The sequence below is a fragment of the Sardina pilchardus genome, chromosome 16, assembly GCF_963854185.1.
Source record: "Sardina pilchardus chromosome 16, fSarPil1.1, whole genome shotgun sequence".
Taxonomy (NCBI): domain Eukaryota; kingdom Metazoa; phylum Chordata; class Actinopteri; order Clupeiformes; family Clupeidae; genus Sardina; species Sardina pilchardus.
The window spans coordinates 31,630,127-31,642,626 of record NC_085009.1 but is presented as its reverse complement, the minus strand read 5'-3'; the positions used below and the strand labels follow the sequence as shown (position 1 = coordinate 31,642,626).

Sequence of the window (12,500 nt, the reverse complement as noted above, 5' to 3'; positions counted from 1 at the left end):
ACTAGCACCAGCGTGATTCACAATATTTGGAGTTGGATGTTTTGGATACTTGTATCTCACCAGTGCTACGCTGGTCAATCGTCCATCGCACACACTGATTTTTTGTAGCATGTGCGCCAGATATATCGCACTGTACAGCCCTGGTGTGTATGTGCAAGAGCAAGGATATAGTGTGTGTGTGTGTGTGTGTATGTTTGTGTGTGTGCGCGCGTGTGTAAGAGCGAGTGAATATAAGCAGCTGTGTTTGCGATGTGTGTTTGAGTGGATGGTGGTTGTATTGAGCATTTTCAGAATTAAGTAAATCACTGTGTACACAGCCTTAGCTTTGCTCTCTAATGTGTGTGTGTGTGTGCGTGTGTGTGTGTGCGTGTGTGTGCGTGCGTGTGTGTGTGTGTGTGTGTGTGTGTGTGCGTGCAGTGGTGTGATGTTGAGGGGTTCAGGTATCAAGTGGGACTTGAGGAAGTCGCAGCCGTATGACGGATACGAGAAGATGGAGTTTGACGTGCCCATCGGCACCAATGGAGACTGCTATGACAGGTAACACACACACACACACACACACACACACAGACACACACACAAAATGGAGACTGCTATGGCAGGTAAAGAGATACACACACATATTCACATACATAGAAACAGACACTCTCACACACACACACACATGCACATACACATACACTCACATAATCTCATTTGCGGTTGTTTACCATCCTTGATATGCGTGCGTGCGTGCGTGCGTGCGTGCGTGTGCGCGTGCGTGTGCCCCAGGTACCTGTGCCGTATAGAGGAGATGAGGCAGTCCCTGCGCATCATGGTCCAGGCGCTTAACCAGATGTGTGTGTGTGTGTGTGTGTGTGTGTGTGTGTGTGCCCCAGGTACCTGTGCCGTATAGAGGAGATGAGGCAGTCCCTGCGCATCATGGTCCAGGCGCTTAACCAGATGCCTGATGGGGAGATCAAAGTGGACGACGCCAAGGTGGCCCCTCCCAAGAGATCCGAGATGAAGGTGTGTGTGTGAATGTAATGTAATGAGGACTGGTTGTTGGCTTATAGACTCTCAGCATTAGTGATGCTCAGGCTTTACAATACTGTTTGTGTGTGTGTGTGTGTGTGTGAGACCAGTGGTTGTTTTAACACCTGCAGTTTGGTCAGAGTAGCAGAGAATGGAATAGTACTTCTGAGGCTTTACAAACTGATTAATGCCGTCCACATTCAGAGAAGAACTCATTCAGTTCACATTCAGTAGAGAAGAAGTCATTCAGTAGAGAAGAACTCATTCAGTTCACATTCAGTAGAGGAGAACTCATTCAGTTCACATTCAGTAGAGAAGAACTCATTCGGTTCACATTCAGTAGAGGAGAACTCATTCAGTTCACATTCAGTAGAGAAGAACTCATTCAGTAGAGAAGAACTCATTAAGTAGGGAATAACTCATTCAGTTCTCATTCAGTAGAGAAGAACTCATTCAGTAGAGAAGAACTCATTCAGTAGAGAAGAACTCATTAAGTAGGGAATAACTCATTCAGTTCTCATTCAGTAGAGAAGAACTCATTTAGTAGAGAAGAACTCATTCAGTTCTCATTCAGTAGAGAAGAACTCATTCAGTTCACATTCAGTAGAGAAGAACTTATTCAGTAGAGAAGAACTCATTCAGTTCACATTCAGTAGAGAAGAACTCATTCAGTTCACATTCAGTAGAGAAGAACTTATTCAGTAGAGAAGAACTCATTCAGTTCACATTCAGTAGAGAAGAACTCATTCAGTCCTCATGCAGTAGAGAAGAACTCATTCAGTCCTCATTCAGTCGAGAAGAACTCATTCAGTAGAGAAGAACTCATTCAGTAGAGAAGAACTCATTCAGTCCTCATTCAGTAGAGAAGAACTCATTCAGTTCATATTCAGTAGAGAAGAACTCATTCAGTAGAGAAGAACTCATTCAGTCCTCATTCAGTCGAGAAGAACTCATTCAGTTCACATTCAGTAGAGAAGAACTCATTCAGGTCTTATTCAGTAAAGAAGAACTCATTCAGTGGAGAAGAACGTGGATGTGTGTGTGAACGTGTGTGTGTGTGTGTGTGTGTTTTTAACTGGGCTGTCTCTCTCTTTGCTATAGATGTCCATGGAGTCACTCATTCACCACTTCAAGCTCTACACTGAGGGATACCAGGTGCCTCCAGGAGCTACCTACACGGCTGTTGAAGCACCCAAGGTGTGTGTGTGTGTGTGTGTGTGTGTGCGCATGCAGGCAGACTGGATTTGGTTTTTGATGTTAATTTGATATTCATTTAATATTTCACATGAATTGATATACATTTGAAGTGTATCAGGTGTCCGAGGGCTCCAGTAGACCTGGTTGTTAATGTGTGTGTGTGTGTGTGTGTGTGTGTGTGTGTTAGGGTGAGTTTGGCGTGTACCTGGTGTCGGATGGTTCCAGCAGGCCGTACCGCTGCAAGATCAAGGCCCCCGGCTTCACTCACCTGGTAAGACCCGCCCCCTCCTCACTCCCACCCTTCTGATTGGCTGCTGACTCTGAGTGACTGCTGTAAGGACATATGGCTAACCCTGTCTCCCCCTCCGCAGGCGGGCCTGGATATGATGTCGCAGGGACACATGCTGGCTGACGTGGTGGCCATCATTGGTGAGTCTCTGGTCATGTGACGATAGTCTCTGGTCATGTGACTGTGTCTCTGGTCATGTGACGATAGTCTCTGGTCATGTGACTGTGTCTCTGGTCATGTGACGATAGTCTCTGGTCATGTGACTGTGTCTCTGGTCATGTGACTATAGTCTCTGGTCATGTGACTGTGTCTCTGGTCATGTGACTGTGTCTCTGGTCATGTGACTGTGTCTCTGGTCATGTGACGGAAGTCTCTGGTCATGTGACGGAAGTCTCTGGTCATGTGACGATAGTCTCTGGTCATGTGACGATAGTCTCTGGTCATGTGACTGTAGTCTCTGGTCATGTGACGGAAGTCGTTGGTCATGTGACAGGAGCCGCTCTGACTTCTGCCTCTGTCCTGCCATTAGCCACAGGTGGCGCTAATCCCACTTTATTTCAGCGTCTCCCACGTGTGTGTGTGTGTGTGTGTGTGTGTGTGTGTGTGTGTGCGCGCGCGCTGTTCTTTGATCTCCATGCCCAAGGCCTGACTAAGATTTCTGCAAATATGTGTGGCCAAGTCTGTGCGTGTGTGCGCGTGTTGTTGCTGTATGTGTGTGCGCGTTTTTTTCTGTGTGTGCGTGTGTTCATGTGTGCGCGGTTGTATCTGTGTATGAATGCGCATGTGTGTTTTTAGTGGTGACTAACACCTCCCTCCCTCCCTCTCTCTTTCTTTCTCTCTCTCTCTCTCTCTCTCTCTCTCTCTCTCTCTCTCAGGCACCCAGGATATTGTGTTTGGAGAAGTGGACCGTTGACCGACGTTGACGCCTGTGTGTTCGTCCATCTGCAGTCAACTTGTGTGTGCTCACCCCTACTCCTACACACACACACACACACACACACACACACACACACACACCAGTTGTATAAACGTTTAAACTCCATAGGTATTTGAAAGGAGGAGGGGCTAAAGATCTCTTCCCTCATTATTTGCTGCATTATCTATTATGAAATGTAAATAAACTAGAATAAACCAAGCTGCTGTCTTGTGTGTGTGTGTGTGTGTGTGTGTGTGTGTGTGTGAGAGAGAGAGAGAGGTGACGGCAGTGGAATTTTAGCTGTGTGTAAACAGGAAATGAGGTCACTGGCTGGTGTGACGGGCTGAAGGGCTAGCTGGTGGTGATACGACTTCACTGGTACATGTGTGAGAGTAAAGGGAGCGTGATACAGCCGTGTGTGTGTGTCTGTGTGAGTGTGTGTCTGTGTGTGTGTGTGTGAGTGTGTCTGTGTCAATCTTGCCTACAGCTCTGAAGTAGGAGGGGTCTGAAGTTAAAATGGACACACCGCAACCACAGTTTCCTCAAAGCCAGCCCCCCCCCCCCCACCCCTCTCCCCTCCCCTCCACACACACACACACCAGACACACACACACCACTTCTTTCCGTCAGTTCAAACGCCCGACTCCTGAGAAGACTGAACACACACTCTCGCTCCGCTCTCCGCTCTCCATCACGATCCGTCTCTCTGGGTGTGTGTGTGTGTGTGTGTGTGTTCTGGAACATGAAGACCTCACGCTCCCTCCTCTCGGCCATACCTCTGTGGATGTGTTTCGGCCAGGCAGGTCAGTGTCTGTGTGTGTGTGTGTGTGTCTGTGTGTGTGTGTGAAGTCCCCTACCAGGTGGGTTTCCAGGCACTATGGCCTGTGGCTAGCGCGGCTAACTGAATCTTACGGCTAATAGGACGGAAGCAGTCTTCTGCAGAATTCACACTGACCTTTTTCTGTAAAACCACTTCACAGACGTATTTAGCGTAAAACCACTTCACAAACTCGTATAGCGTAAGAATTTTTTTTTTATAGAATCATGAAAAATATAGAATCCTGTGTGTGGAAGTATATGTTTGTTGTGTGTGAGCAAGAGGGTGTTACCATGCCACTCTGGAGGGTGGAGGGCGATGGCCTAGTGGTTGCTTAGACTCAGAGCAGACGACACCAGAGAAATACTCTTCTTGACGTCGACATTTTTTATGCAATGTTACAGCTTTCCTACTGAGGGCCAACTCCACATATCTACTGTCCTAACACTAATCGGAAAAGGGAAATGAGACTGTGTGACTGGTTGCAACATCCAGTGTTTTCCTAAAATGACATGTTGATGTATGAACGTATGAAATGTCTAGAAATGGTGAGAAATTGTGATCAGTGCTAATCCAATCTTAAAGCCCCCAAGCTCTGCAGTCTTGTTTTGTGCCTCTAAAGTGCCTCACTGGTGCAGCTCCAGTCCGCGCTCACAGACAAAGAGGAGCTCAGGGACCAGAACTGTGAAGTCAGAAACTTGTGAAAGTCAGTTTTTATTCCCTCTAAAGAAAGTTGCTCACAAAGATTCAGTTGATTCTCACGACAGTTGGGGGTTAAATGAATGATTCAGCTGATTCTCACGCTAGTTGTTGACGAGTAATCAATCGCTGATAGCTGACGTCGAGTGAATTGTTACACCTCTGCTTCCCACTGTTTCAAATGTTAGCAGTTCCGCAAGTCAGACCTATAACTGAAAGCGACATGTGCGTGCTTCTATAAAACCCCTCTGGGTTCTATCATGTGCGTATGAGGGCTGTAATTAAGGAGTTAATGAGATCATTATGTGAACATTTACATTACATACAGTAACATTAGTACCTCAAGTAGCTTCTCCACAGTCATGTGGTGAATGTCAGGATCCAGTACACACACACACAGACACACACACACACACACACACACACACACACACACACACACACACACACACACCACATCATTATCTTCATGCTATCTTAAGATCGCTCTCTACAGCTCCATCTTATTGGCCTTCACTTGGTCATATTACACACACACACACACACACACACACACGGTCATATCCTGGTGCACAGAGTACACAAAAAGAAAAAAAAAATTAGTTCATGATTTCCGTGTCAGATATGTGGTCCCGCCTAAACCCTGGCTGCCTGATTTCAACAGTAAATCCAGTATGTGATCTAAAGGAGCAAAGGGAAGAGGAGCCGGGTAGTGTGTGTGAAGCCATGTTGTGGGACGCTAAAACTTAGAACAGCGAGAACAATTCAGAGACTTTCTCGGACACAGGCATTGTCCTGCTTTAAGCCCCGCTGCCAACGTTGACCCCAACCTCCTGGACCCAGCAATGGCCTTCTTTACTAATTTACCTGATTGGTCTTAAACTGGTGGTAACACAAATACCTGGAAACATCTACGCCTAGAGATGAAGTTCATATCAATCAACGTGAGGGTTTCATTGATTCATAGCTGTCTAGAAGGCTAAGGCCTTTTTAGGCCTTATTTGTGAATTTAGATTTTTTCCCTTGCAGCAAACTTGTAAGGCTTATGTGGTAAAAGGATCATCATTATGCTGTTTTGAACCCGTAAGGGACATTTGGTCATTTAGCTGCAGACGGCAGTAATGGTGAGAAAACAGAACAGAATTGGCCGACTAACGAGAAAAGAGAAGTGCTCTTCTCTTGCGGTCAGAACAGAACTACAGCCTTCAGTACCACTGCTGCAGATGAGGCCCACATGCAGAATAGAGAGATCAAATCAGCCAGATCATTTCCAACATTGTTCACTCTGTAACACACACACACACACACACTCCTCACGCTTTACTCAACAATGTGCTGGGATAGGGGCACGCGCAATGCACATACCAAGCTTTTGCAAAATTCAGAATTTTAGAATTGGTCTCCATTCAATTCATCAATTGGAACTTGAATTGAATTGGCTCCGCCCCAAAGAAAGTGGAATTAAATCCGTGGCGATTCAAAGCAATTCCACAGTTACACAACAGAGATAATGTACTGAATCTCACATACATTCAGTGTTAGAAAGGTTATTTTGGAAATGCAATTGGTTACTGTTATGAACATTGTGTGTTTGATGCAATCATAGCCTGGAAAACTTACCGCCACTCGTGTTTTGTAGCCATGTGCCAGCAGAATGGAGAGTGTCGGACATGATCTGTTTTTCCCTGAACATGAAGATAAGCTCAGAGAAGAGATTCATGGAGCATTTCCATTCTCGTGTGTGTGTGCGTGCGTGTGTGCGTGTGTGCGTGTGTGTGTGTGTGTGTGTGTGTTTGTGTTTTTGTGTGTGTGTGTGTGTGTGTGTGTGTGTTTGTATGAGGAGTGTGTGTGTGTGTGTGTGTGTGTGTGTGTGTATGAGTGAGTATGAGGAGTGTCTGTGTGTGTTTGTATGTATGAGTGAGGGTGTGACTGTGTGTGTGCCTGTGTGTACATGTTGGTGCAGTTACTGTGTCAGAGGTACTGCACAGGGGTCCAGACATTATGAGCCACACACATATTCTCTCTACGTTATGGCCTACCCACACATTCACTCTCTAGACATAATTATTTCATCATTTCACACTCATACATTCGTACATGTAGCCATCAGAATCCATCTCTTGCTTCTCCGTCATCCAGAGATCTCCAGTTTGGGCCGTACGTTCAGTATGATGAGCCTGTGTGTGCGTGAGTGTGTGCGTGTGTGCGTGCGTGTAGCATGTTCAGAATGTTGAGTCGATGTGTGTGTGTGTGTGTGTGTGTGTGTGTGTGCAGCATGTTCGGCACGTTGAGTCGGCCTGTACTGTATGTGTGTGTGTGTGTGTGTGTGTGTGTGTGCACGTTCGGCACGTTGAGTCGGCCTGTGTGTGGTTGCAGCATGTGAGAAGTGAAGTGTGTGTGTTCCTTATTCTACCTAACACAGGCCAGCCTATCTTTAGCTACGTGTGTGTGAGATGTTTCACTCTGCCAGCAAGCGTTACTGAAACCTGCTATCTTCCCCATAGAGAAGTGCTCTGGCCTATACAGTACAGCACCCTCCACATACTGAAACCTGCTATCTTCCCCATAGAGATTAAGTTATGGACTAAACACCTGGTGTAAAGAATTACCTGTTGGTGAGGCAGTGTACTCTCACAATGAAAACAATGAGGACAAATTCAACCTTGAAGGGAGACTAATTTTTTTTGAGAGAAAGGAAAATCTCTCAAAAAATAAAGAGATCAATATTGTTAAGAAAAACACACCGCTCACAATATTATTGGCCCCCACGCTTGTTATACCCTCTCTAGCATCCCTATGGCAATGAGACAGCCCATAATATTCTCCTATGATACTCCATACATTTGGAGAACACAAGGAAAGGGATTTAAGACCCCCAGATGGTCCATAGGTCCACACTGTGCCTCCTCCTCTTTAACTCTCCCCACTGTTTTCTTATGGAGTTTGGATCAGGGGGCTGAGATGGCAAGGACCGAAGCTTGATTTGGTTTCAGTAAACCATTACTGTTCTGATCCACATGTTTGTTTTGGTTCATTGACCAGATGAATGACCCAATCATGACCCACCTTTAGTGTCTTGGCAGAGATTGATAGATCTCCTGAAACTGTTCCGGTTTTTCTTGGGGTTCCTGATGATGCCATGCGGCTTAATTATTTTCTCCAGGCCTTTGGGAACAAAAGCAGCCCCACAATATCACACCCCCTCCACCATAAATCGCATTAGGCATGAGGTTCTTCTCAGTACAGCCATTCTTATGTACGCCATGTTTGTCTCATTTCCAGCTGATTAGAACCTTTTAATCACAGTTTTAACTGTAAATATGGACTTTTTCAACAAAGTACCGTGTTTTTACAGACATCATCCCCTGACCTACAAATGGCAACACACTTAATTTTTCATTCAAATGTAGTGCATTCTCTTGTCCTTCTTATGTTGGAAAATGACTAGAGGATTTAGCCTCTGTGTCACTTAATTTTCATACCTTAGTGAAAAAGAAAGTCATGACCTACTCCTGAAAGTTCATTGACACTCAGATTAACTTATTGGGGGCCAAGCAGCGAAGCTGCGAGGACCCCATTGTGTTTGTTAGTTTTCTTATTATTATTATTGGGGGCCAAGCAGCGAAGCTGCGAGGACCCCATTGTGTTTCTATGTTTTCTTACTATTATTATTATTATTACAGTGCATGAAAATGCACTGTACTGTTATTCCAAAACTTCTTATTATTATTCTTCTTCTAACGCACTTAATGGAGCTTCAACCGTTTAACGTAGAAACTTCATTCAAACTGCGCTGCGTAGGTCTTACTTAGGCCATCCGGGCTTTGTATTTTTCAACTTTGTAACTTTTATACTTTTTTAACTATTAATTAATTAAAATGACAATTTCCCCATAGACTTAACATTGTGATTATGACATCATAATAGGGCAATTAGAATCTTCTGCCAGGTGGCCAGGCCAGCTGCAGCAGCTCTCTCTCTCTCTCTCTCAGGCTTTAAGCATACATTCTCTATGAAGACTACATATACCTGTTAAACTGTTTCCTCTGTCCACAACTGTTTCAAAATAAAAGTCCTCACTGCAATAATACACTATTAAATCATTTAACCATTGAAACTACTAATCTATTTAACTGTTCAACCATTCCCACTGTCAGTTATCATCAGCCATGTCTCCGGTCAACTAGATGAAACCTCCATGTACCTAGCAACCAACATAGCAACCATTAAAATTAAGCGTTTATGACCGTTTCCATAGCAACCAACATCATTGTACTGCAGCAACTTCTTGTTTCCTGATAGTGGCCACCATGGATACCCTAGCAACAAATGTTTCAAAATAAAAGTCCTCACTAGCAAGTTAGCTAGTTAGCATGGTTAGCATAGTTAGCATTGTTAGCATAGTTAGCATTTTTAGCATAACTGCTAGAAATGATTAGCTAAGTTAGCTAATCAACCTGGTTAGCATTTTTAGCATTGTTAGCATAGTTAGCATTTTTTAGCATAACTGCAAAAAATCATCACCTAAGTTAGCTAATCAACCTGGTTAGCATTGTTAGCAAATGTAGCATTGTTAGCATAGTTAGCATTTTTAGCATTACTGCTAGAAATCATCGGTTAAGTTAGCTAATCAACCTGGTTAGCATTGTTAGTAAAGTTAGCATTGCTAGCATAATTAGCATTTTTAACGTAACTGCTAGAAATCATTAGCTAAGTTAGCTAATCAACATTTTAACATGAATATAAATCATTAGTTAAGTTAGAACTGGAATGTTTCATCTTTAAACTGTCTACCTTCACACTATCAACACTCTGTAAACTATGCAACCACCATGTTTACCCTAGCTACACCTTAGTAACCATATCTACATTATCTATCTATTTTTGCATTTTCATGCACTGGTAATTCCTTGGAATTGCATTTCTAGTTATAAACTATTATTATTCCTCTGCCATTGAAGTCTATGGCAGCCCATAGAACCGACTGGTGAAAAGTTGTGAAATTTGGCACACTGCTTAAGGACAGTCCAATGATTAATTTCAACAAGTTTCATGTCGGCACCTCATACGCTCTAGCGCCACCAACAGGTCAAAGTTGGACGTGCGTTCACGCACGTAACTTTTGACCCCTTTGGTCAATTTTCAAAAGTCAGGTATCATTGGAATCTTTGGACCAGCCTGAGTTCAACGGACCCTATGACGTCATTTTCCGCCATGATGGATTTTCCGCCATTTTGGATTTTGTCAAAAACACTTAAAAGCCTTCTCCTCCTACAGATTTTGTCCGATCGACACCAAACTTCACACACATAATCTACAGACCATCCTGTATTCTGAAATTATTTTTCTTCTTCGGAACTATAACCGTTCGCCCGTAACAGCCAATCAAATTTCGCGGCAAAGCCGCCAAACAGGAAGTGGGCTGATATTTCAGCAACCCTTGCGCGCATCAAAACCAAACTTGATATGTGGACTCGGGACCGCATCAGGAGGACGCTCAAGAAATTTGGTGACCTTTGACTTCTAGGGGGCGCTGCAATTAGCCAAAAGGCATTTCGGCCTGTAGCTATTGATGTGTTTGGAATGAAAACTTGCTAGTGGTGTCTGATAATACTGTGGAAGGTCCTTAGGCTAGCCCAGCTCAATTTGTGACATCAACATAATTGATTCTGCCACCATATTGGATTTAATCAAAACCCATTAAACATTTCCACAGGTCACAAAATGTATCCGATCTGCACGAAACTTGACACGGATGATCTTCAGCCCGAGTCTAATATAGGCCATGCTTTTTCGGAATGATATCTTAAACCGTTCGCCCGCAATAGCCAATCGAAATTGACGGCGAAGCCGCCGAACAGGAAGTGGGCTTGCATCTCAGGCAATCTTGGGTTGTTTGACATCAAAATTCTTGTGACTGCTTAAAACTACATACCTGACTTAACAGCATTGAGTTACCATGGCAACTCTGGCCTTTTGATCTGCCTGCTTGGCCCCCACATTGCTGCTTGCAGCTATATTTGGGGGCCAAGCAGCGAAGCTGCGAGGACCCCATTGTGTTTCTTAGTATTCTTACTATTATTATTATTATTAACAAACTATTATTATTATTCCTCTGTCATTGAAGTCTATGGCAGCCCATAGAACCAACTGGTCAAAAGTTGTGAAATTTGGCACACTGATTGGGGACAGTCCAATGATTCATGTCACCAAGTTTCATGTCGGCACCTCATACGCTCTAGCGCCACCAACAGGTCAAAGTTGGATGTGCGTTTACGCACGTAACTTTTGACCCCTTGGGCCAATTTTCAAAAATCAGGTATCATTGGAATCCTTGGACCAGCCTGAGTTCAACGGACCCTATGACGTCATTTTCCGCCATGATTGATTTTCCGCCATTTTGGATTTTGTCAAAAACACTTAAATGCCTTCTCCTCCTACAGATTTTGTCCGATCGACACCAAACTTCACACACATAATCTACAGACCATCTTGTATTCTGGAATTATTTTTTATCTTCGGAACTATAACCGTTCGCCCGTAACAGCCAATCGAAATTCACGGCGAAGCCGCCAAACAGGAAGTGGGCTCATATTTCATCAACCCTTGCGCGCATCAAAACCAAACTTGGTATGTCGACTCGGGACCGCATCAGGAGGACGCTCAACAAATTTGGTGACCTTTGATCTCTAGGGGGCGCCGCAATTAGCCAAAAGGCATTTCGGCCTGTAGCTGTTGATTTGTTTGGAATTAAAACTTGCTAGTGGTGTCTGGTAATACTGTGGGAGGTCCTAAGGCTAGCCCAGCTCAATTTGTGACATCAACATAATTGATTCTGCCACCATATTGGATTTAATCAAAACCACTGAAACATTTGTACAGGTCACAAACTTTGACCGATCTTCACGAAACTTTACACAGATGATATTCAGCCCGAGTCTAATATAGGCCTTGCTTTTTCGGAATGATATCTTTAACCGTTCGCCCGCAATAGCCAATCGAAATTGGCGGCGAAGCCGCCAAACAGGAAGTGGGCTTGCATCTCACCCAATCTTGGGTTGTTTGACATCAAAATTCTTGTGACTGCTTAAAACTACATACCTGACTTAACAGCATTGAGTTACCATGGCAACTCTGGCCTTTTGACCTGCCTGCTTGGCCCCCACATTGCTGCTTGCAGCTATATTTATAAACTATTATTATTCCTCTGCCATTGAAGTCTATGGCAGCCCATAGAACCGACTGGTGAAAAGTTGTGAAATTTGGCACACTGATTGGGGACAGTCCAATGATTAATTTCACCAAGTTTCATGTCGGCACCTCATACGCTCTAGCGCCACCAACAGGTCAAAGTTAGACGTGTGTTCACGCACGTAACTTTTGACCCCTTGGGTCAATTTTCAAAAGTCAGGTATCATTGGAATCTTTGGACCAGCCTGAGTTCAACGGACCCTATGACGTCATTTTCCGCCATGATGGATTTTCCGCCATTTTGGATTTTGTCAAAAACACTTAAAAGCCTTCTCCTCCTACAGATTTTGTCCGATCGACACCAAACTTCACACACA

The 12,500-nt window shown here is 44.2% G+C and overlaps 2 protein-coding genes across 2 annotated transcripts in view; both read left to right on the top strand.

Annotated features, from left to right (window-relative positions):
* Positions 1-3,635, top strand: part of ndufs2 (NADH:ubiquinone oxidoreductase core subunit S2) — a 15,377-nt gene extending 11,742 nt beyond the window's left edge. Inside the window, exons 9-14 of the mRNA XM_062516619.1 lie at positions 418-537; positions 879-1,008; positions 2,116-2,211; positions 2,399-2,482; positions 2,583-2,640; positions 3,376-3,635. Of these exons, the coding sequence (XP_062372603.1) occupies positions 418-537; positions 879-1,008; positions 2,116-2,211; positions 2,399-2,482; positions 2,583-2,640; positions 3,376-3,413 (526 nt within the window). The 3' untranslated portion in view covers positions 3,414-3,635. The remainder of the gene's footprint in view (positions 1-417; positions 538-878; positions 1,009-2,115; positions 2,212-2,398; positions 2,483-2,582; positions 2,641-3,375) is intronic.
* Positions 3,636-4,032: 397 nt separating this feature from the next.
* The window catches only part of fcer1g (Fc epsilon receptor IgFc epsilon receptor Ig), a 21,614-nt gene continuing 13,146 nt past the window's right edge, over positions 4,033-12,500 (top strand). The window contains exon 1 of the mRNA XM_062515921.1: positions 4,033-4,219. Within this exon, the coding sequence (XP_062371905.1) occupies positions 4,159-4,219 (61 nt within the window). The 5' untranslated portion in view covers positions 4,033-4,158. The remainder of the gene's footprint in view (positions 4,220-12,500) is intronic.